Source organism: Lepidochelys kempii, chromosome 1 (genome assembly GCF_965140265.1).
Source record: "Lepidochelys kempii isolate rLepKem1 chromosome 1, rLepKem1.hap2, whole genome shotgun sequence".
In the NCBI taxonomy this organism is placed as follows: domain Eukaryota; kingdom Metazoa; phylum Chordata; order Testudines; family Cheloniidae; genus Lepidochelys; species Lepidochelys kempii.
In genome coordinates this window covers 155,442,152-155,465,210 of record NC_133256.1, presented here as the reverse complement: position 1 = coordinate 155,465,210, position 23,059 = coordinate 155,442,152, and the positions used below count along the sequence as shown (strand labels likewise).

Below are 23,059 nucleotides of genomic sequence, written 5' to 3'. Positions count from 1 at the left end.
TGGATGCTAGTTTTGAAAGTTTGGAAAAGGTAATACAAAGGATTACATCTGTGGAGGGAGAGCTATGCTTTTGTATTACCCATGCCAAAAACATTTACATTTATAAGTGCAGTATTTTTGTGCAACTATACAGCACAGGCAACACAATGAAACCAGATTTCTCTGTGGAAGTGCCTGGAGTACTTTCATCAGGTGTAAAGCCAGCTTCTGCACCAACCACTCCCTGCGTAGGGGGTGGTGCAGTCATCCATTCCTTTATTCCTCAATTGAGCTAAGACAGAGCTATCAAAATAAACATATTTGTCCTGCTTAAGTTGTCCAGTAACCTTTTGTGAAGTGCTCATATAGCATGGTAATAAGAGTGATACTGAAAGCTGAACAGAATGAGTCTGGTAAGCTCAACATTAGGCCTAATATTTCCTCCTGTTTAGCCCAGTTTATGTGATTTTGAATGTGGGCAGACAACTATAAAGGATTTAGGCCTTGAACCTGTGAAGACTAGTGTATGCTCAACTGTATGCACAAGTGCTATTGAAGTCAATGTGGCTACCCACTTGCCTACATTTTGCAGGATCAGACTTTGTCTACACACACTTGCACCAGTTTAAAGGTGTAGTTTTAACCCAATTTAGTTAGATCCATGCAACTATCTTTGTAGCTGTGCTTATTTAATTTTGAATGTATATTTTATCTTAATCCTGTAAAAAACAGATTTAAGCTAAACCCATATCTACTTAAACTGAAATAAAATGTTTAAGGGTCTAAAATAGCTTTAAGCTGGTGCAAGTTTGTGTTTTTTCTTCCTGTTTCCCTCTTCTGATCTCCTATGTAAAGTGCTTTGATGAGAGGTGTTACGGAAGATATAAGTACAGAATTATTATCTTTAAGTCAGTAGGTTGGACTTCAAGGAGCAGGAATTGAGGGGGGGGGGAGAGTTGTAAGGGTTTTGGCAGCATCTCTGTGGCATTTCTTCTCTCTGCATAAGAAACAAAATATCCATGGAATATTTTTAAGGGACTTTCCACAAAATGTACAGACGGTCTTCTGGTTTCAGAGGGAAAAAAGAATATTTTGTACAAGAGAAGCTGCAGTGAAGGGGGTCCTGAGCCTCTGCATAAGGGGCATGTTGAACATATTTGGCCTAACATCTCTGGTCTGTGTGTTGATCTTTGCTTCTTGCTGCACATCACTTCTGTGCCACATTTACCCTACTACTGGGCTTCTGCTGCCTGGGTTTATTTTAGCTGTAATAGTGAACTAACAATTTTACCAAAACCTGAGTATTCAAAAATTGTGAGATTTAAAAAAGAAATAAGGTATTTTTGGATTTTTGTCTTCTAATCTTTGAACAATGCAGGAACAGTCAGCTAATGTTTTCAAGCTTTTCTCTGCAACCAAGAAGGCAAGAAACCTCTGTTTTAAAAAAACAAACACCCAACAAAAAGCTGGGGTTCTGTAGGTATATGATTTCAGGAGCTGTGGCTTCAAGGAAAACAGCAACTATGAGACCTAGCACCCCAAATTTGAGCTTAATCGTAAATCCCATGAAAATGTGTCTTGGTTGTGGGCATTTTTGAAGGAGGGGTCTGAATGGTTAGCACCAAGTTTCAATGTGAATAATTATTAAAATTCATTTAAATTTATACAGTGCTTTTTGCAAAGGCAGGTCGGGATGGTCAGTGATCTGAGGGTCTGATCCTGCAACTACTGCTGGGCATCTAGCACTTGCTACCCGGGATTGGGGTGACTAGACGTCCCGATTTTATAGGGACAGTCCCGATTTGGGGGTCTTTTTCTTGTATAGGCTCCTATTACCCCCCGCCCCCGTCCGGATTTTTCACCCTGGCTGCCTGGTCACGCTACCCGGGCTGAGCTCGCAGTCCTGCAGGTGCTAGTGGGGCTCCCGGCGGGCCCCAGCGGAGACACCAAGCAGGGGGCCGCGGGGGCGGGCTGAGGAGAGGATGGGGGCGAGGCACGAGTGCCTGTGGCCGGCCCGCCCGCCCAGAGCGCTCTGCGGGTGCCCTGAGACGCCCAGCACGGAGCAGGCAGAGGGCGAAGCCCGGCCCCGGCGGAGCAGCAGGCTCCGCAGCAGCGGGCGGGGACCTCCCGCCTCTAGCCGGCGCTGTGCGGCTGCAAGGCCCGGCCGGCCGCGCCCTGGGGCTCGCTGCTGCACCCGCCCGGCGCCCGGGCCCCTGCGGCGACTCCAGCCCGCGCCTCCCCTGAGCCCGGCCATGCTGGCGGCGCGGCTGCTGCTGCGGGCGGCCCCGAGCGGGCGAGCCTCGCTCCACGGCTCCGCCCGCCGCCTGCGCGGGGCCCGGGTGGCCGTGGTGGGTGCGGCCCGGCCGCGGGCGGGACGGCGGGGGGCTCCCGGCAGCCAGGGAGGCGAGGCGGGGCGGGCCGGGGTCGAGCTGGGCCCCGTAGCAGGGCTTAGCGCCAGCTGCGGCGGGGTGGCCCTGGGCTCCGGGCGGGCTGGGCAGCGCAGCCCATGCTGGGGGGCTGGGCGGGGAGCCGCCTTACCGCCCCCCGCCCCCCGGGCGGCTGATAAGCCCAAGGTGACCCTCTCGCTGCCTGCTTCTGTCCCGGTGTCCTCTGCTTGGCCTGGGCTAGGGCGGGTGCCGGGTGCGCGGGGTTAGTTGCCTCGTTAGATCCCGCTCTGCAGCGGGTGGCGATCCAGCGGGAATCTTTGTGCCATTAGTACAGATTACTTGGCTTTTAAGAGCGTGGAGAGGGTAATGCTAGTTGGAGACTGGCCGCCCACCAAGCAGAGTCCTGGAGCTGAAATGTTCTGCCTCTCCCCTGTTAGGATACCCACTCCGGGTACTGCTGTATTAACACAGGGCATAATGCTTAAGAATATAAGAGCGGCCATAGTGGGTCAGACCAAAGGTCCATCCAGCCCAGTATCCTGTCTTCTGACAGTGGCCAATGCCAGGTGCCCCAGAGGGAATGAACAGAACTGGGCAATTTTAAGTGATCCATCCCGTCATCCAGTCCCAGCATCTGGTCTTTGGCAATTTAGGGACCTTGAGAGCATGGGGTTGCGTCCCGGACCACCTTGGCTAGTAGCCATTGCTGGACATATCCTCCATGAATAGATCTAATTCTTTTTTTAATTCAGTTGTACTTTTAGCCTTCACAGCATCCTGGGCAATGAGTTGCACAGGTTGACCGTGTGTTGTGTTAAAAAGAACTTCCTTGTTTTGTTTTTAAACCTGCTTCTTATTAATTTAATCAGGTCCCTAGTTCTTGTGTTATGTGAAGGAGTAAGTAATACTTTCCTGTTCACTTTCTCCACACCAGTCATGGTTTTATAGACCTCTCTCATAGCCCCTCTTAGTTGTCTCTTTTCTAAGCTGAACAGTCCCAGTCTTATTAATCTCTCCTCATATGAAAGCTGTTGCATATCTCTAGTCATCTTTGTTGCCCTTCTCTGCACCTTTTCCAATTCTAATACATCTTTTCTGAGATCATGTTACCAGAATTGCATGCGATATTTAGCATGTGAGCATAGCATGGATTTATATAGTGGCAATATGATATTTTCTGTGTTATTATCTACCCCTTTCGTAGTGATATCTAACATTGTTCATTTATTTAACTGCCGCTGCACATTGAGTGAAAATTTTCAGAGAACTATCCATCTCTTTCTTGAATGGTAACAGCTAATTTAGACCCCATTGTTCTGTACGTATAGTTGTGATTATTTTTCCCAGTATGTGTTACTTTGCACTTTTCAACACTGAATTTCATCTGCCATTTTGTTGCCCGGTCACCCAGTTTTGTCAGATCTCTTTGTAATCTTTACAGTCAGCTTTGAACTTAACTATCTTGGCCCAAGATTCTCGGGTAATGTTGAATCATCTCCAAATTTTGCCACCACACTGTTCGCCCTTTTCTTAGATTGTTTATGAATATACTGAACTGCACTGGTCACAGTACAGGTTCTGGGGGTCCCTTCTACTTCCCTCTCTCCATTGTGAAAACCAACCATTTATTCCTACGCTTTGTTTTCTATCTTTTAGCCAAAAGAACAGGAGTACTTGTGGCACCTTAGAGACTAACCAATTTATTTGAGCATAAGCTTTCATGAGCTACAGCTCACTTCATCGGATGCATTCAGTGGAAAATACAGTGGGGAGATTTATATACACAGAGAACATGAAACAATGGGTGTTACCATACACACTGTAACCAGAGTGATCAGGTAAGGTGAGCTATTACCGGTGGGGCGGGGGGAACCGTTTTTAGTGATAATCAAAGTGGGCCATTTCCAGCAGTTGACAAGAACGTCTGAGGAACAGCCGGGGGGGAATAAACATGGGGAAATAGTTTTACTTTGTGTAATGACCCATCCACTCCCAGCCTTTATTCAAGCCTAAGTTAATTGTATCCAGTTTGCAAATTAATTCCAATTCAGCAGTCTCTCGTTGGAGTCTGTTTTTGAAGTTTTTTTGTTGAAGAATTGCCACTTTTAGGTCTGTAATCGAGTGACCAAAGAGATTGAAGTGTTCTCCAACTGGTTTTTGAATGTTATAATTCTTGACGTCTGATTTGTGTCCATTTATTCTTTTACGTAGAGACTGTCCAGTTTGACCAATGTAAATGGCAGAGGGGCATTGCTGGCACGTGATGGCATATATCACATTGGTGGATGTGCAGGTGAACGAGCCTCTGATAGTGTGGCTGATGTGATTAGGCCCTATGATGGTGTCCCCCGAATAGCTACGTGGACAGAGTTGGCAACGGGCTTTGTTGCAAGGATAGGTTCCTGGTTAGTGTTTTTGTTGTGTGGCTTGTGGTTGCTGGTGAGTATTTGCTTCAGGTTGAGGGGGCAGTCTGTAAGCAAGGACTGGTCTGTCTCCCAGGATCTGTGAGAGTGATGGGTCGTCCTTCAGGATAGCTTGTAGATCCTTGATGATGTGTTGGAGAGGTTTTAGTTGGGGGCTGAAGGGGATGGCTAGTGGCGTTCTGTTATTTTCTTTGTTGGGCCTGTCCTCTAGTAGGTAGTTTCTGGGTACTCTTCTGGCTCTGTCAGTCTGTTTCTTCACTTCAGCAGGTGGGTATTGTAGTTGTAAGAATGCTTGATAGAGATCTTGTAGGTGTTTGTCTCTGCCTGAGCCGCCACCGCCACCGCCGTTCCTCAGATGTTCTTATCAATTGCTGGAAATGGCCCACCTTGATTATCACTACAAAAGGTCCTCCGCCCTACCCCCCCCCCCCCCGCTGGTGATAGCTCACCTTTCCTGATCACTCTTGTTACAGTGTGTATTGTAACACCCATTGTTTCATGTTCTCCGTGTATATAAATCTCCCCACTGTATTTTCCACTGAATGCATCTGATGAAGTGAGCTGTAGCTCACAAAAGCTTATGCTCAAATAAATTGGTTAGTCTCTAAGGTGCCACAAGTACTCCTTTTCTTTTTGCGGATACAGACTAACACTGCTGCTACTCTGAAAACTATCTTTTAGCCAGTTACTGCTCCATGATAGGACCTTTCCTCTTATCCCACGACTGCTTAGTTCGCTTAAGAGCCTTTGGTGATGACCTTGTCAAAGGCTTTCTGAAAGTTTACTCACCGTATTGATTGGGACACCTTTGTCCATATACTTGTTGATACCCTCAAAGAATTCTAACAGATTGGTGATGCATGACTTCTTTTTACAAAAGACTCTTCTCCAACATATTGTGTTTATCCATGTGTCTGATAATTTTGTTCTTTACTGTCATTTCAAGCAATTTGCCTGGTGCTGAAGTTAGGTTTATCAGTCTCTAATTGCGAGGATTACCTCTGGAGCCTTTTTAAAAAATGGGCCTTACATTAGCTACCCTCCAGTCATCTTGTACAGATTGAAGCTATAGATTACTTACCACAGTTAGTAGTTCCGCAATTTCATATCTGAGTTCCTACAGAACTCTTCGTTGAATACCATTTGGACCCAGTGACACTTTAATTTATCAGTTTGTTCCGAAATCTCCCGTATTGACATCTCAGTTTGGGTAACTTTCTCAGATTTATCACCTGAAAAGAATGGATGGGTGTGGGAATCTCCCCCACATCTTCTGCAGTGAAGACCGATGCAGAAAAATACATATTTTGTCTGAAATATTGTGTTTGATTTTCTCTTTGCAGGTCTTGTCTGGATGTGGTGTGTATGATGGTACGGAAATCCATGAGGCCTCAGCGTAAGCAGCTTTGCATTATTGCAGAGTCCAGAAAAGTATTCTTCACATGATTAGAGCATTTTATTCTATTTAATTAATTTCCAGTTTCCCAGGGGTGTCGGTACTACCCTGGAAGAGCCTTGATGGTGTGTGGTTTTCTCCCAGGGTTGATTCTTTCCATACCCCATGAAAATCCACCATTTTGTCTCAGCTTTATGGTCCTTAAGTTCTCATACTGGATGCTTCCAGATGAGGAGAAGTGGGCAGACTCCATCACCACCACATGCTAAGCCAGAGCAACGAGCTATTGGTCAACAATCCTTCTCTCCCAAGCAACGCTAGCTGCTGCTCTAGCGTTTGCAGCTTAGGAAGCAAGACCACAGACTTCACTTATTTCATAATCACCTTTCTGGGCCAAGTTCCAGTGCCAGGATTGTTAATATTCACATTGAGTTTAACCTATCACACTGTATATCAGATAATGGGACATTGATCTTAATGCCCTTTCGTGAGACATTTGGACTCCTCTTACAGTTCTGAAGGAAGACTGTACTGATTTCTATAACAAGAGTAAATAACATGGCAATCAAAGGGGTTTAAGGTAACAACTGAAGCTCATCTAGTCTTCCACCTCACTTCCCCCCTTTACAGACTATAATAAATGCCCTATACCACTGGTGCCCAAACTTTTCCTGTCGCAGCCCTCCCCTTACCAGTAATGGAATCTGTCTGTCTGTGTGCCCCCCCCCCTCCCCACACACAGTTGGGTCAGCAGAGGAACATGTGGGCTGAAGGCAGAGCTGGGGACAGAACTGGGAATGGGCGAGGAGCTGTGGCTAGAGGTGGAGCTGGGCTGGGGTGGTGCTCCCTCCCACTCCCTGTGGGCGTTGGCCCAGGTCCTGCTGCGGTCACTCCCTCAAATGTTCCTCCACGCCCCCTTAGGGGGGGCGCACCCCACGGTTTGGGGACCCCTGCCCTATATGTTCTCTAAAACTGACACTTTGCGGTCATTTTTTATGCTACTTTGTCAGTACTGTTTTCCAAAACATAATATATTTCTGGTAGGAGTCAGAGCCAGATAAAAACCTTCTCTAACTGGCTCCTTAAGACTCCCTCTCTTCTAAGGCTTTCATCATATTTTTACCTATTGTGTAGTATTTTGGTTCACCTGAGTCGTGGGGGAGCTGAAGTTCAGATGTATGCCCCAGATATTCCTCAGATGCATGTTATTGACCACAGCAAAGGACAACCAACTGAGGCTGAATCAAGGTAAGAGCTACATTTAATTTGCACAAGATGGCTCCTGCTTCTTGAGCTTGTGCCACAGGGACGTGCTGCAGGAGTTATGCCCTGTGCTAAATATTTACTAGTAGCAATTTTCCCAAAGTGTTTAACTTCATGCCTACTAATATTTTGTATGTGAGAAAACCTTAGATTCTTTGTCTTGTGACTTTGTCTTGGCTCATGGGTACTGTATATTCCAGTTCTGTTTCAGAAGCAGCTGTAGCTGTAGTTATTCAGGGTCATTATTTTCAACTCTTCAAAAATAACACCCTTTTCTTACACAGTTTCACCGCACTTGTATGCACTGGCTTCGTTCCTCTTATTGCTTTATTTCTTGTTCTTCAAGAAACGTTTTAGTGGAATCAGCAAGGGTTGCTCGTGGTAAAATCACAGACCTGGCTAAACTTAGTACAAAGGACCATGATGCTGTGATATTCCCTGGTGGATTCGGAGCTGCTAAAAACCTGTGAGTGCCAAGTTAAGTAAAGTGATACAGAAATCCTTTATGCATAACTCAGACAGTAATAATAGGAAACAGTTAGTGGCCTTTTTGTAAAATATGTTAATTTACATAGTCTACCCCAGTGGTTCTCAACCAGGGATATGCATAGGTCTTCCAGGGGGTACATCAACTAATCTAGAAATTTGCCTAGTTTTACAACAGGCTACATAAAAAACACTAGTAAAGTTGGTACAAACTAAAATTTCATACAGAAAATAACTTATTTGTACTGCTCTATGTACTATGCACTGAAATGAAAGTACGATATTTATGTTCCTAATTGATTTATGTTATAATAATTTTAAAAATTAATCGCGATTAATCGCAGTTTAAATCACACTGTTAAATAGAATACCAATTGAAATTTATTAAATATTTTGGATGTTTAGCTACATTTTCATATATATTTTATTCTGTGTTGTAATTGAAATCCAAGAGTATATTATTTTTGATTATAAATATTTGCACTGTAAAAATGATAAACAAAAGAAATAGTATTTTTCAGTTCACCTCATACAAGTACTGTAGTGCAATCTCTTTGTTGTGAAAGTACAATTTACAAATGTAAATTTTCTTTTGTTACATAACTGCACTCAAAAACTAAACAGTGTCAAACTTCAGAGCCTACAAGTCCACTCAGTCCTACTTCTTGTTCAACCAATCACTAAGACAAACACATTTGTTTACATTTACAGGCGATCATGCTGCCCTCTTCTTATTTACAATGTCACCAGAAAGTGAGAATAGGCATTTGCATGGCACTTTTGTAGGTGTCATAGAATCACAGAATTTCATGGTTGGAAGGGACCTCCGGAGGTCTAGTCCAACCTCCTGCTCAAAGTAGGACCAATCCCCAACTAAATCATCCCAGCCAGGGCTTTGTCAAGCCTGACCTTAAAAACCTCTAAGGAAGGAGATTCCACCACCTCCCTAGGTAACCCATTCCAGTGTTTCACAACCCTCCCAAGAAAAAAACAACTGGTGCTCCAGATGAGGCTTGAACTCACAACCTCAGCATCACTCCATGCAGCACTGCTCTATAAGTAAGGTGCGCTAACCCTTTGCACCACTGGAGCCCGCAAAAACAACACAATGAAGTGACTGAGGGCTTGGCTACATTTGTGAGTTAGAGTGCATTAAAGCAGTCCCGGGCCCCCTAGCTTACTACCCGTCCACATTGGCAAGGTACGTAGAGCGCTCCTGGTACTCCACCTCGGCGAGTGGAATAACGTTTGCTGTGCCTTGGCTACAACGCCTGGGTGTCAGTGTGAACGAGATGTTGCATTACTGCGTTCTGACTGGCCTCCGGAAATGTCCCATAATCCCCTTAAGTCAAGTGGCCACTCTTCTCATTGTTTTTGAATCACTGTAGGAATGCAGATATGCCCTTTGAAAGCTCCATTTCTGACAGCCGGCATGCTTATCTGCTCCGAGACAAGGCAACCATTACTATGGAATGCTGTGTGTGAGAGAGAGAGAGAGGGGCCGGGAGGGGGGATCTGCTGCTGTCTGAACTTACAAGACAGCATGCTGACATGCTCTCAGCCTCCCAAAAACTCCCTCTTTCTCTTCCCCCACAACGCAATCCCTGTCACACTCCACTTCCCCCATTTGAAAAGCACGTTGCAGTCACTTGTATGCTGGGATAGCTGCCCATAATGCACCACACCCAATGCCACTGCAAGTGCCGCCACAACAGTGCGCTTGAAGCTGTCAATGTGGACAGACTGCAGCGCTTTCCCTACTGCTCTCTCCGAAGACTGGTTTAACTCAAAGGGCTCTACATCTGCAAGTGTAGCCATGCCCCTTAGCTAAGGTCACCCAGCAGGCCAGTAGCAGAGTTGAGAACAGAACCAAGGTTTCTGGATTCTCAGTCCAATGCCTTACTTACTGTGCCACACTGTCCCCCTGTCATTGCAAGCTATTTACGTGACAGATATGCTAAACATACATATACCCCTTCATGCTTCGGCCACCTTTCCAGAGGACATGCTGATGAAGCTCGTTAAAAAAATGATGCATTAACTAAATTTGTAACTGAACTCTTTGGGGGAGAATTGTATGTCCCCTGCTCTGTTTTACCCACATTCTGCCATATAGTTCATGTTATAGCAGTCTCGGATGATGACCCAGCACATGTTGTTCATTTTAAGAACACTTTCACTGCAGATTTGACAAAATGCAAAGAAGGTACCAATGTGAGATTTCTAAAGATAGCTACAGCACTCGACCCAAGGTTTAAGAATCTGAAGTGCCTTCCAAAATGTGAGAATGACGAGGCGTGGAGCATGCTTTCAGAAGTCTTAAAAGAGCAACACTCCGATGCGGAAACTACAGAACTGAACCACCAAAAAAGAAAATCAACCTGCTGCTGGTGGCATCTGACTCAGATAATGAAAATGAACATGCATCAGTCCCCACTGCTCTGGATTGTTATTGAGCAGAAATCGTCATCAGCATGGATGCATGTCCTCTGGAATGGTGGTTGAAGCATGAAAGGACATACGAATCTTTAGCGCATCTGGCATGTAAATACCTTGCAACGCCAGCTACAACAGTGCCATGCGAACGCCTGTTCTCACTTTCCGGTGACATTGTAAACAAGAAGCCGGCAGCATTATCTCCTGCAAATGTAAACAAACTTGTTTGTCTAAGTGATTGGCTGAACAAGAAGTAGGACTGAGTGGACTTTTGCAGGCTCTAAAATTTTACAATTTTTTATTTTTGAATACAATTTTTTTGTACATAGTTCTATATTTGTAAGTTCAACTTTGATGATAAAGATATTGCACTACAGTACTTGTATTAGGTGAAATGAAAAATACTACTTATTTTGTTTTTTACAGTGCAAATATTTGTAATAAAAAATACTAATATAAATTGAGCACTGTACACTTTGTATTCTGTGTTGTAATTGAAATCAATATATTTAAAAATGTAGAAAACATCCAAAAATCTTTAAATAAATGGTACTCGATTATTGTTTAACAGTGCGATTGATCCCGCTTAATTTTTTAATCACTTGACAGCCCTAGTTATAATTATATGGTAAAAATGAGAAAGTAAGCGATTTTTCAGTACTAGTGTGCTGTGACATTTCTGTATTTTTATGTCTGATTTTGTAAGAAAGTAGTTTTTAAGTGAGGAGAAATTTGAGGGTACGCAAGACAACTCGGACTCCTGAAAGAGGTACAGTAGTTGGGAAAGGTTGAGAGCCATTGGAGCTAAGGAAGACTTCTTTCAAATTGTTTGGGGATTTCCATAGTATAACATTTTCAGTGCTGCACATGGATGGGTGTGCGGGGGTTTCCCTACATGATTCTTGTTATTGTTAGTGTGCCATTTTGTAATCTGAAAATTCCACACTGAAAAATTTCCCACCAAAACTAGGCAGCAGTTCTAGTGCTTACACGCCACATTAAAAAAAAACCTTTCCTTTCTCTGTGGTGGTGTGGTGGTGGTTTTGGGGGCATAATAGAGGGAAGTAGTGAAGTTTATAAAACTTTTAATTTTAGATCATTTTCAGTATCTTTCTCTTACTTCTTTCTGCCTCAGTCTATATAGAAAGTGTTGGGATAGTATTAAACTAATCACTAAATAATTTCCTTTCAAAAAGTTCATGGATTAGCCAAGTGAAACCCCATGTGTCTTGTGACCAATTAGTCTTCTTATTCTCTTTGATTCTTTTGAGAAATTTGAGTGTATTTTTTTTTAACCATCTGTTTTGGATGGTTTAGACACAACAAATCCTGCATCTTGGCAGGGGGTTAGACTAGATGATCCTTGTGGTCCCTTCTAACCAGTGATGAGCTGCCAAAATCTTAACAACGGGTTCCCTCCTCACCCCACGAGGGGGTCCTTGTCCAACCCCCGGGACTCCTGTCCCATCCACCCCCCCCCCACGTTCCTTGACGTCCACCCCCCCCCAGGACCCCTGTCCCGGACCCCTGTCCCCTGACTGCCCCCAGAACCGGGCAGGAGAGTCTCGTGGGCCACCGTAGTGGGTGCCCACCCCACCCCTAAGAGCCAGAGGCACCTGCTGGGGGGTGAGGTGGGTCCCGGCGGTGCTTATCTGGGGCAGCTCCCAGGAAGCATCCGGCAGGTCCCTCTGGCTCCTAGGGGTGGGAGAGTGGAGCTGTGGGGGGGAGCAGGGGGAGCGGCCGCTCCCCCCACTGATCACATCAAAAGTGGTGTGTTAGGTGCTGACTCCATGGGTGCTCCGGGGCTGGAGCACCCACTGGGAAAATTGGTGCGTGCAGAGCACCCACCAGCAGCGTCCCGCTCCCGACCCAGGCTCACCTCCGCTCCGCCTCTACCTCCTTCCCTGAAACCACCGCCCCGCTCTGCTTCTCCGCCCCCTCCCCCGCCCCGGCTTCCCGCGAATCAGCTGTTCGGCAGGAAGCTGGGGAGGGCTGAGAAGCAGGCCGCGGCTTCCTGCTCAGGCCAAGGGTGGCGGTGGGGAGCGGTTCGCCTGCGCGCACGCACGTTCCCGCGGGCGGCACTCCTCATCCGTCCGTTCCTCCCCCCCTCCCTTGAGCTTACCTCCGCTCTGCCTCCCTGGGCCTGAGCAGGAAGCTGCTGCTTGCTTCTCAGCCTGCCCTGGCTTTCCGCGCGAACAGCTGATTCGCGGGAAGCCTGGGGTGGGGGGCGGAGAAGCAGAGCGGAGCGGCACGTTCAGGGGAGGAGGTAGAGGCGGAGCGGAGGTGAGCCTGGGTCGGGAGCGGGACGCTGCTGGTGGGTGCTCTGCACGCACCAATTTTCCCAGTGGGTGCTCCAGCCCCGGAGCACCCATGGAGTCAGCACCTAACACACCACTTTTGATGTGATCAGTGGGGGGAGCGGCCGCTCCCCCTGCTCCCCCCCACAGCTCCACTCTCCCACCCCTAGGAGCCAGAGGGACTCTCCCACCCCTAGGAGGCACGTTCAGGTGAGGTGAGCTGGGGCCGGGGGTGGGGAGTGGCTGGTGGGTGCTCTGCACCCGCCAAATTTTCCCCTTGGGTGCTCCAGGGCTGGAGCACCTGTGGAGTTGGCACCTAAGGCGCCACTTTTGGCCGGTTAAATTTAGAAGCCCTTTTAGAACCAGTTGTTCCGTGAGGGACAACCGGTTCTAAAAGGACTTCTAAATTTAACAACCGGTTCTAGCGAACCGTTGCAAACCGGTTCCAGCTCACCACTGCTTCTAATCGTGTGGTTCTATGATTCTATGAAATGGCTTCTTCTAGGATGTTCCTTGCTGTGTCGTCATAAGAAATTATTTGTTCTGTTCTGGTAATGATCTGAAAATCTGGTAGCATTGCTATACTGTTTCCGCAAAATGTTAGAACACTTAGTACTTAGTTAAAGCTAAGATTTGTAGTTTATAATTTGTTACTTGACGCAGTGAAGCGTTAGTATCCACTTTCCATTATTGATGTCCATTGAGAGCTGCTCTGAGTGTCCACATATAAAGTCATAGCATTATATTGAGGTGTTAACGAAAGCTTCTTGTCGTGGCAGTTCCACCTTTGCTGTGGATGGGAAGGATTGCAAAGTGAATGGAGAGGTTGAACGTGTCCTAAAGGAGTTCCACAAAGCTGGGAAACCCATTGGGTATGTACATTCTAGGAGCATTGGGTATGGTACATTTAGAGGAGCAATTGAAAGTGCTGTTGTGTAGTTGATAATTTCTGTGAGAGCAGAGATAAAACAAATGCTAGGTAAGTGGGTGGATGTTAGTCTTTGAGCTAGAAAAAATGTATTCAGCCTTGCATTTATTAGTGGTTCATTTAAAAAAAAAAATCTTCTTTCATGATGGTAGGAAGAAAGAGAAGCTAAGAAAAAGTTTACCTTGCTTGCCAGGAAAAGCCTGACGTAGCTGGAAAGAAATTACTTTTTCATGTTTGACTTTATGATCTTTACATATATGTGCATTTGAAGTTTCATAATTATAATTCATTCTTTTAAGAAGTAGTCTCACTGGAGTAACCTTTCTTATTTTTCTTGCAGCCTGTGCTGCATTTCACCAGTGTTGGCTGCAAAAGTACTTCCTGGTGCTGAAGTTACTGTGGGACATGAAGAAGAGGAAGGTGGGAAATGGCCTTATGCCGGAACTGCAATAGCCATTAAAGCACTGGGAGGAAAACACTGTGTAAAAGAAGTAACTATATCCTTTCCAATTAATAATCCGTGATCAAGTGTTGAGGGACATGACTATTCTTAATGTATAAGTCAGCACAGTTGCAAAAATACACAGAGTTGATGCTTAACTGTTGATAGTCTGGTAGGACTATACTGTAGTATGATACATGTGGATTAGGCAGCATTATTCCCATTGATTTATCAAGTTAATTGTGTGGCTGAATCCTTACACATGGTGCTCAGTTGTTGCCTGAAAATTCCTCTGGCACAACCAGTGCAGCGGTTAAGTCAGAAGTGCTATATATAATGGCCTACAAGTACAATCTATCAATGGAAAAGGACCCCATAACTAGTCAGTTTTGTTTGAAATTCATTTCTTTCTTTTTCCAAAAGTCTAAAGCTGTGACCAAGACATCTTTACCCTGAAGCATTAACTTCTAAGCAAGGAGTTTCCCATCTTCTCATGTAATCATTAATACTCTTTTCCCCATTGATACAATACTGGTATTTCTGAAAAAATAAGTAGAACATCTCCATTCTGAGGCTACAACTGTGACCACCTTTACATTACTTGGGGGTTGGGGAAGATATTTATTGAAGATGTAGGTGGTGATGTTTCATTCTGCAGACAGCATCTGCAAATACTAGGTTGGCTGTGTTTTCCTTAACTCTCTTCCACGAAGCTCATGTAGACGTGAATAACAAGATGGTTACTACCCCAGCATTTATGTGTGAAACGGAATTACATCACATCTTTGATGGTATTGGGGCCATGGTAAAGGGTGTGCTGAAATTAACAGGCAAATGAAGTGGATACTGTAATAATAATAATAGTAAGCTTTAGGAAATTAAATGTACAATACCAGAAATATCATGCATCAATAGAAACATATTTCCCCTGCTTGCCCCATTAGCACTTTTATAAACCACAGACATAAAGTTGACAGTCTGATTCCCAGCTCTGTTCAGAGATTGCAAAAACGTTTGGTACATAAATGCATTGATTTCCAAGCACATCCTAACAAAAGGGTCTGTTGACTGGCTCTTTGAGTAAAGGTCATGCATCCTGTAACCTAAATAATTTTTTGGACTTTGACAATTGGTGCGGGTTGTGTGAGAATGTTCTGAGACCAGCCAGCATACTATTCCAGCAAAAATACCCTCCATCCCTTTGAAAAACACTAGGGACACACATGAAAACCAAATGACATGAATACTGTGGAGTCAGAATATTTGGAGCAATGGACTGAGCATAGGGCTGGATTGCTTTGTAGATTTCACAGTTCTGTTTCAGAGGCTGCATAGTGTGGTTGAAATGCACCAGTTCAATTGCTATTGCGAGGAGTAGATACAGCTGCTATGGGATTGACTGCCATTCAGATGTGGGGAGTGAAGTTACTGCTGACTGCTGTTCTTTGAGAGGAAAGCTATGTTAAAATGCATTCCTGGCTAGTCTAGCTGCCTTGCATTGAAACAGCTATTGTATTTAGTTTTCTGGGTGTGTCAGTCTGAACTTTGGCATTGAGAAATTGCTGGGATCTGGGAACAGAGAAATTTAAGAGGACTGAACAATAGAGACACACTTATCTGTGTGTTTCAAGCAAGGCTGCAATAGTTTGCTGCGTATACAGTCATTTCCTATGTCCGTGAGGTAAAAGTCAGGATCAGCTCTGATGTAGCCAGTGGAAACAGTCATTTCTATGCCCCGTGGTTAACTCACCATTAATTAAAAATACTGTGTTGCATAGCCCTCCTTTCCATATTCCTTTCATGGCTTTTTTTCTGTTTTAAAAGTTGGGCTTTTTCCAAATATGAATAAATCTGTGTGTCAACAGCAGGACACACCTTATTGTTAATGCCCTAGCATTTTGAAGAATCTCTCCTTATTTAACTGCACAATAGGCCTTTCATAGCTAAAAGAGGGCTTGAAACAAGGGGAAAGTATCAGCTACAGTGCCTTGTACGTTTTAAAGATCTCTTCCACATGAACGTAGTTACTTGCCTAGCAATGGGCAACAGGCTGACTCCAGTGCGGTTACCACCTTCCCCTTTCCAGACTAACAGAGCAACTTCATCGAAATACAATCAAATGGAAGAAGAATGAGGTATAAATTAATTAAATGTTGTCTAGTTATTTTCTTTTACCTTTTTCCCGCATCTCTTTTAATCATAGAATATTTGCATTTGAAGGAGCCTTTACTGATTCATAGAGTCCAACAACCTTCAGCATTTCCATCTCTTTCCTAAATGTTGTCTGTTCACTTCTTATTTTTCTTTTTCTTCCTGCCTCATTAACTTTTCCCTTTATAGGCCAGCATAGCGTTCTATTCTCTTTCAGCTCCAAGTTGTCTGTCTTTCACTCTATTCACAGAAAAATGATGCTGACTTAACAGAACTTTGTGCCCCATGGGCACCTGCTTTTCACAGACAAGAACCATGTTCCAAATACATTTGCCCTGTGTTTTTTAATCAACAGGAATTTTAAGACCTGTACATGAAGTTGTTTTTCAAGAGTACCAATTCTTTTGTCCTATTATGACAATGATCCTAAAAGGTTACAACATGGATTTTGAGAATATTTTTGCCAGCACATACTCTGCTAATTTGTTTACTCTGAGATGTAATGATATGAATATACATTGTTCTGCTTATTGGTGCTATTCTTATTTAGACTTTAGGCCTGCTGTCCCTGTTAAGAAAACTAAACTGGTTTTGATGTGGCTACAGAAATTTTCTGTGTGTGGTTTTAATACTACAGTAAAACAATGTACATAAAGTTAACAAAAATGTCATGTATGAGGTATGCTCCAGGGAATATATGTATCGTAGTGGGTGTTTCAGTTAAAGGTGGTTCTTGTAAATTTAAACTAATGAGCTTCATTTAGATTCTGATGCGGTCTGATTTAAGGTTTATTGTGTGATATTGCATTGAGGTATCATAAATACTATCTGTACCCTTGACTGGAGAGCAGTGGGGATTTAAGAAGATGCTTTTCCTTTGTAAAAAAGACGGTTCAGTTTGAAAAACTATGTTCTTAACCTTGTTTAATCAATGCAGATGTGAAAAGAAAAGTACTTTTATGGAAGAGAGATTTTCTCTATTAGAGCATTTTTTTAAAAATACAAAACATTTTTGTCAAGTACATCTCTGGCGTGAGCTGAGGTTTTGAAATTGCACCACAAGCATATGCACTATTCACGCTGATCACCTTAATAGTCAAAATTGTGAGCTTCAATAGTATCCTCTCTTATGGAGATTCTCAGGAAGCTAAAAACAAGAGCTACATACAGATTATATTATTAAGTGTGCTTGGGTGGAGGTTAGGAAACTTCATGTTGCTCATGATTTGTTACAATGCTGGGTTTGTGCGTGTAGAAAATGTAGGAAATCGTCAGTTATCAAAGGAGCAAGAATAGAAGTGGAAGACATTGTGTTCATGTAGCTGACTACAAATAAAGGCTGCTTCCAGATGTTTCTCTTGTAAATTTATTTATGGATCAACTTATTTTTACAGATATGGGGTTATCTTAGTGGGGAGAAGGCAGGGTTTGAACCTTATTGAGGGTATGAAATGTTCTAACTATCTTTAAATGTTGAGTCAGTGGGAAAGCTCTAGAAGAAGGGGCTGTATAAAAGGAACTTTTTAAGCATGTTCTTAAATGTGTGCCTTCCTTACATGTGCAGGAATTAAAAAAGAATAGTCTATAAACAGCACTGCAAAACTTCCAATACTTTGCCTGTAGAAGGGGCAGTGAACTCCTAGGATTAGTGAGAACTCCTACAGTCAGTGACAGCTGTTGCGCTGTCTTCTACAGGACTGTGTGTGTACCTCTTCTATGGCACTACATCTCCCAGGGATGTAGGTGGAGGTTTCTCTTTAGCTTCTTGTCTTACCACAAGAAGGCTGTTGTACCTTAAGGTTTTTCATACCTGCAGCTCCGTTGGAGGTAGCTGTAGTGCAGATTCAGGACTCTTTCCTTTCTGTTGGAATAAAGCTTCCGTTTCTCCGGGCTAGACAGAGGTGATCTTTTTGAGAAAGGGAGATATTTTGAAGAAATAGCTAGCCCTATAGCACCACCAGTCATTGCAGAACGAGGCCACAGATCAAGCCAATGTACAGCTCTTCAGTCCTGGTTAATTCACTGAATGTAGCTACCCAAATAGGATTTCTGGAAGTCACTCTTTTCTTTCAACTATGCCCTCTTTGGACAGTTGCAGTCCTAGTCATGGTGATCCATGGCTTTGGGACCTCCAAGTTGGATTGCTGCAATGCCCTATGCCTGGGAATAAACATACAAGCCCTTAAAACTCCAGCTAGTGTGGAATGCAACAGTGTACCTGGTAAGCAGCAGCAGTGGAAGAGAACACCTCACCCTGGAGTTCTTGTTTCTGTACTGGAGCCCATTTAACAATGGATCAAGGTCACTGTCCTAATTTTCTTAGTTTTCATGAGCTTGGGACTCTTACTTGGGAACCCAGCTGTAAGTCAACAAGACCTTTTAATGACAACTGTGCTCCTTATGAATAAGGGAGCCACCTGCAAAAGGAGAGGGAGTCATGAGTGCTGGGGACAGAGCTTTGTTCAGGACTGGCGCACAGTTGTGGAAGTGCCTTCAGTGTGGAGATAAGGAGGAAAATTAGCTTCACTGCCTTCACAAAGACAAGACTTGTCACTATGCTTGCCCTCAGCAAGAAATGCATTTTAAAACATCCCTTCAGCACCAAGGAGAGGTAAGGGAGAAAGAACCAAAGACGAAAGAATGAATCTTTTATTTACTTGTGAGGCACTCAAGATTGCACAGTGATGAGTACAGTACAAAACCCTTTCTGGTTCTTGTGAGATGAGATTTTAAACCTGCTGCTATTGCAGGACTTTACTATTACCCTGGCTTTTACCCAAGTGTAATTTTGGAGGGAAAGTCCATGTGTTGTGGGTGGGGGATTAATAGGAAGAAGGAAACGCCTCTCTGGCAGGATTGGTTTTTTCCCCTCTCTCTGCAAAATGGTGGCTGTTTGAAGATGCCTAGAAGCTTATTCTTTCTTCCAGAGAGGAAAGGAGTACTTGTGGCACCTTAGAGACTAACCAGTTTATTTGAGCATGAGCTTTCGTGAGCTACAGCTCACATCCGATGAAGTGAGCTGTAGCTCACGAAAGCTCATGCTCAAATAAATTGGTTAGTCTCTAAGGTGCCACAAGTCCTCCTTTTCTTTTTGCGAATACAGACTAACACGGCTGCTACTCTGAAACCTTTCTTCCAGAGGTGGGCACCGTGCAGCTGAGGTGGTCAAAGGTGCATGGTAAGTACACTTGAGCACGTGACTATCATCAGAACTCAGAGGTGTGTTTATCAAGTCTTCCCCCTTCTCCCTGCTCCTCTTCCGGCAGGCACACATTTACACACACAATAATTTGTCCATAGACAATGTTGTTTTCAGTCTGCGGACAAAATATTTTGAGAGCTGATTTATATCACTGAAATGAACAGTTTAGTCCAGTATTAGCATGGCTTCTCCAGCAGCTCACGTATCTAAATATGTTTGATGGATAGGGACTATGGTTAACTGATCCTCTTGCCACATGCTTCCGTTACACTTTTTGGGAGAGTGGGTGGGGAGGAGGTGCAACATTATTCACTGTGATGCATGTATATGCAAGGTCTGAGCTGCAAAGTGTTCCGTGTAAACATGTAGTCTTGGGTTCTCTCGTTAAAAAAAATCCACTGTGGCCTGAGCTTGTGATACCAGTTTCTCTGCAGTTTGAAGCTTTGGCCCTGTCTCACTCCCAACAGCTGGAAACTGTGCTTATTTCTAAGGATGAAATTATGGGTCAGGACGAAAGCTTTGCTTTCCTGCTAGTATAGAAACAATGAGACAATCTTCAGACATGTTAGCTGCCAGCAGGGGGCACCTTCTGAACAGTCTTATGGGACGGAGGTTTCCTTCAACTGAAAAGCTGCTGTAGTCTAGCTTCAGAGCAGCAGCCGTGTTAGTCTGTCTTCGCAAAAAGAACAGGAGGACTTGTGCCACCTTAGAGACTAACCAATTTATTTGAGCATGAGCTTTCGTGAGCTACAGCTCACTTCATCGGATGTATCATGATGCAACCGATGAAGTGAGCTGTAGCTCACAAAAGCTGATGCTCAAATAAATTGGTTAGTCTCTAAGGTGCCACAAGGACTCCTTTTCTTTTTGTAGTCTAGCTGTTGCTTTCCCTTATAATGTTTTTATTTGGATATTGACGTTTGGGGCACTGAAACAATAAGGTAAAATAGTAAACATTGCTTTCCACTTAGTTAAAGAAAAAACAAATTGAAGCCCGATTCCTCCTTAAAGAATGCATTTGCAGCCTAGTTGTAGGGCAGTGATACTCAGACCTTCAGTGGTTCAGGAGCCAAATTAGGAATCCACATTACCCAAAAGAGCCAGAGTAGTGCGACTGCATTGTTTCATTTACTATAGTACTATATATTCATATTTAAACAATATGATGGGAAATATTTAGTTTTTGACTGACCAAGTATTATTATTTTATCAACTACAATTGGTTAATAATATACTGAAAGCATCATGATTGGTTAATAACTTAGTTTGATTAATAATTAAATCACACATTGTTTTACTATGTGCTATAAAGAACAGCAAGAGACACATTCAAGAGCCACTTGCAGCTCTTGAGCCTCAGTCTGAGTATCATTGTAGGGTTTTGTTTGTAATGAGGTTGGAGAGGGGTCTTACATTTGATTCCTCGCCTTTCCCTCTTCCCGGGCTTGTAGCATCTGAGGAGAAGGTCATGTCTTTTATAGGTCAATGTCAATTCTCTGAAGAACTAAGGAAGTTACGTTTAGTCGTCTTTTTCTAGAAGGGTGTGGTCTGTTAAAAGAACCTCTGTGTGTGGAAGAGGTATGTCAAGGTTCCTTCCCCACTCTGAACTCTAGGGTACAGATGTGGGGACCTGCATGAAAGACCCCTTAAGTTTATTTTTACCCGCTTAGGTTAAAACTTCCCCAAGGTACAAACTATTTTACCTTTTGCCCTTGTACTTTATCACTGCCACCACCAAACATCTAACAAATATATAACAGGGAAAGAACCCGCTTGGAAACGTCTTTCCCCTCAAAATCCTACCAAGCCCTACACCCCCTTTCCTGGGGAAGGCTTGATAAAAATCCTCACCAATTTGCATAGGTGAACACAGACCCAAACCCTTGGATCTTAAGAACAATGAAAAAGCAATCAGGTTCTTAAAAGATGAACTTTAATAGAAGAAAAAAGTAAAACAATCACCTCTGTAAAATCAGGATGGTAAATACCTTACAGGGTAATCAGATTCAAAATATAGAGAATCCCTCTAGGCAAAACCTTAAGTTACAAAAAGACACAAAAACAGGAATATACATTCCATTCAGCACAGCTTATTTTCTCAGCCATTTGAGGAAATCAGAATCTAAGGCATATCTAGCTAGATTACTTACTAAATTCTAAAAAGAAAAGGAGTACTTGTGGCACCTTAGAGACTAACCAATTTATTTGAGCATGAGCTTTCGTGAGCTACAGCTCACTTCATCGGATGCATACCGTGGAAACTGCAGCAGACTTTGTATACACACAGAGAATATGAAACAATACCTCCTCCCACCCCACTGTCCTGATATTACCAGCAGGACAGTGGGGTGGGAGGAGGTATTGTTTCATATTCTCTGTGTGTATACAAAGTCTGCTGCAGTTTCCACAGTATGCATCTGATGAAGTGAGCTGTAGCTCACGAAAGCTCATGCTCAAATAAATTGGTTAGTCTCTAAGGTGCCACAAGTCCTCCTTTTCTTTTTGCGAATACAGACTAACACGGCTGTTACTCTGAAACCTGTTACTAAGTTCTAAGAGTCCATTCCTTTTCTGTTCCCAGCAAAACAACACACATACCGAGATAGCCTTTGTTTCTCCCCCCCTCCAGCTTTGAAAGTATCTTGTCTCCTCATTGGTCATTTTGGTCAGGTGCCAGTGAGGTTATCCTAGCTTCTTAACCCTTTAGAGGTGAAAGGGTTTTTCCTCTGGCCAGGAGGGATTTTAAAGGTGTTTACCCTTCCCTTTGTATTTGACAAGGTATGAAGTAGGAAGAAATGGAGATAGCCTTAGGACACCCCCCAAACAAAAGCAAATGGAATGAGGGTAGATTTAGAGAATATGCTCGCTGCACATTGCTCTGCTTCTTGAATTTTGTTTATAAAAATCTTGTTTGTCTGTTTTTAATAGTTGTCCACTCACTTGGTTTGACTGGTGACTGAAAAAGAGGGAACACTGTCTATGCTCTGGCTCTCTGAAACTGGTGAAATTCCCACACATTGCTGTATAATGGCATTCCTTTGATGCTGGTGGCAAGTGTCACTCCTCGCATATCAAGATAAGACTACTTGAACTCTCTGAAAGCATGTAATCAGTTAGTTACAAAAGGGAGGTCTTTAAACTTTAATAATATACAAGCTGAAAAAATGAACAATTTGTTTCAATAAAACTTCTGCTCTGTTTACTTGTATCTTACTGCAACTAAAATTAATAAGCAGGAAGAATAAAAACTGCGCTCCTGTCTCCATGCAACTACTTATATAGAAATTCACAGTGGTTGCCTGGAGATTTACTTAATCTGACAGGTTAATTTATCTGAGTATGGTCTCCCAGTATCAGATGGAGGTCCGTGCCACTGGTGAACTTCAGGTCAGCAAAATTAAGATACTGAGTTTTTAAATGGATAAATTGTTTCAGTCCATTTTAGAGTTTTAAAAGCTCTCTCTCTCTCTCTCTCTCTCTAGTTCTTGCGGAAGGTTTGGGAGGCTTGAGGCACAGAATGGTCTGTTCTCTGTCATTACACCTGTTCTGAGAGTACAGGTAGCTCACCGTGGGGCCAGATGAGGAAGGATGGTGCTCTATTCAGTTTCTACCTATATATATTCCCAAACTTCTCCAACAAAACAGCTGTCTGTTAATGTCATATTACCA

At 43.7% G+C, this 23,059-nt stretch overlaps 1 protein-coding gene across 2 annotated transcripts; it reads left to right on the top strand.

Annotated features, from left to right (window-relative positions):
• Positions 1–1,960: 1,960 nt before the first annotated feature.
• GATD3 (glutamine amidotransferase class 1 domain containing 3) lies at positions 1,961–17,540 on the top strand. 2 transcript variants are annotated; one of them, XM_073359133.1, is made up of 7 exons: positions 1,961–2,327; positions 6,133–6,185; positions 7,320–7,433; positions 7,795–7,914; positions 13,447–13,539; positions 13,936–14,092; positions 14,747–17,540. In XM_073359133.1, the coding sequence occupies exons 1-7, from the start codon at positions 1,962–1,964 to the stop codon at positions 14,873–14,875; spliced, it is 1,032 nt and encodes a 343-aa protein (XP_073215234.1). In that variant the 5' UTR covers position 1,961; the 3' UTR covers positions 14,876–17,540. The 2 variants fall into 2 exon arrangements, with proteins under 2 accessions (XP_073215234.1, XP_073215244.1); XM_073359143.1 differs by lacking the exons at positions 1,961–2,327; positions 6,133–6,185 and adding an exon at positions 6,230–6,765.
• The last annotated feature ends 5,519 nt before the right edge of the window (positions 17,541–23,059 follow it).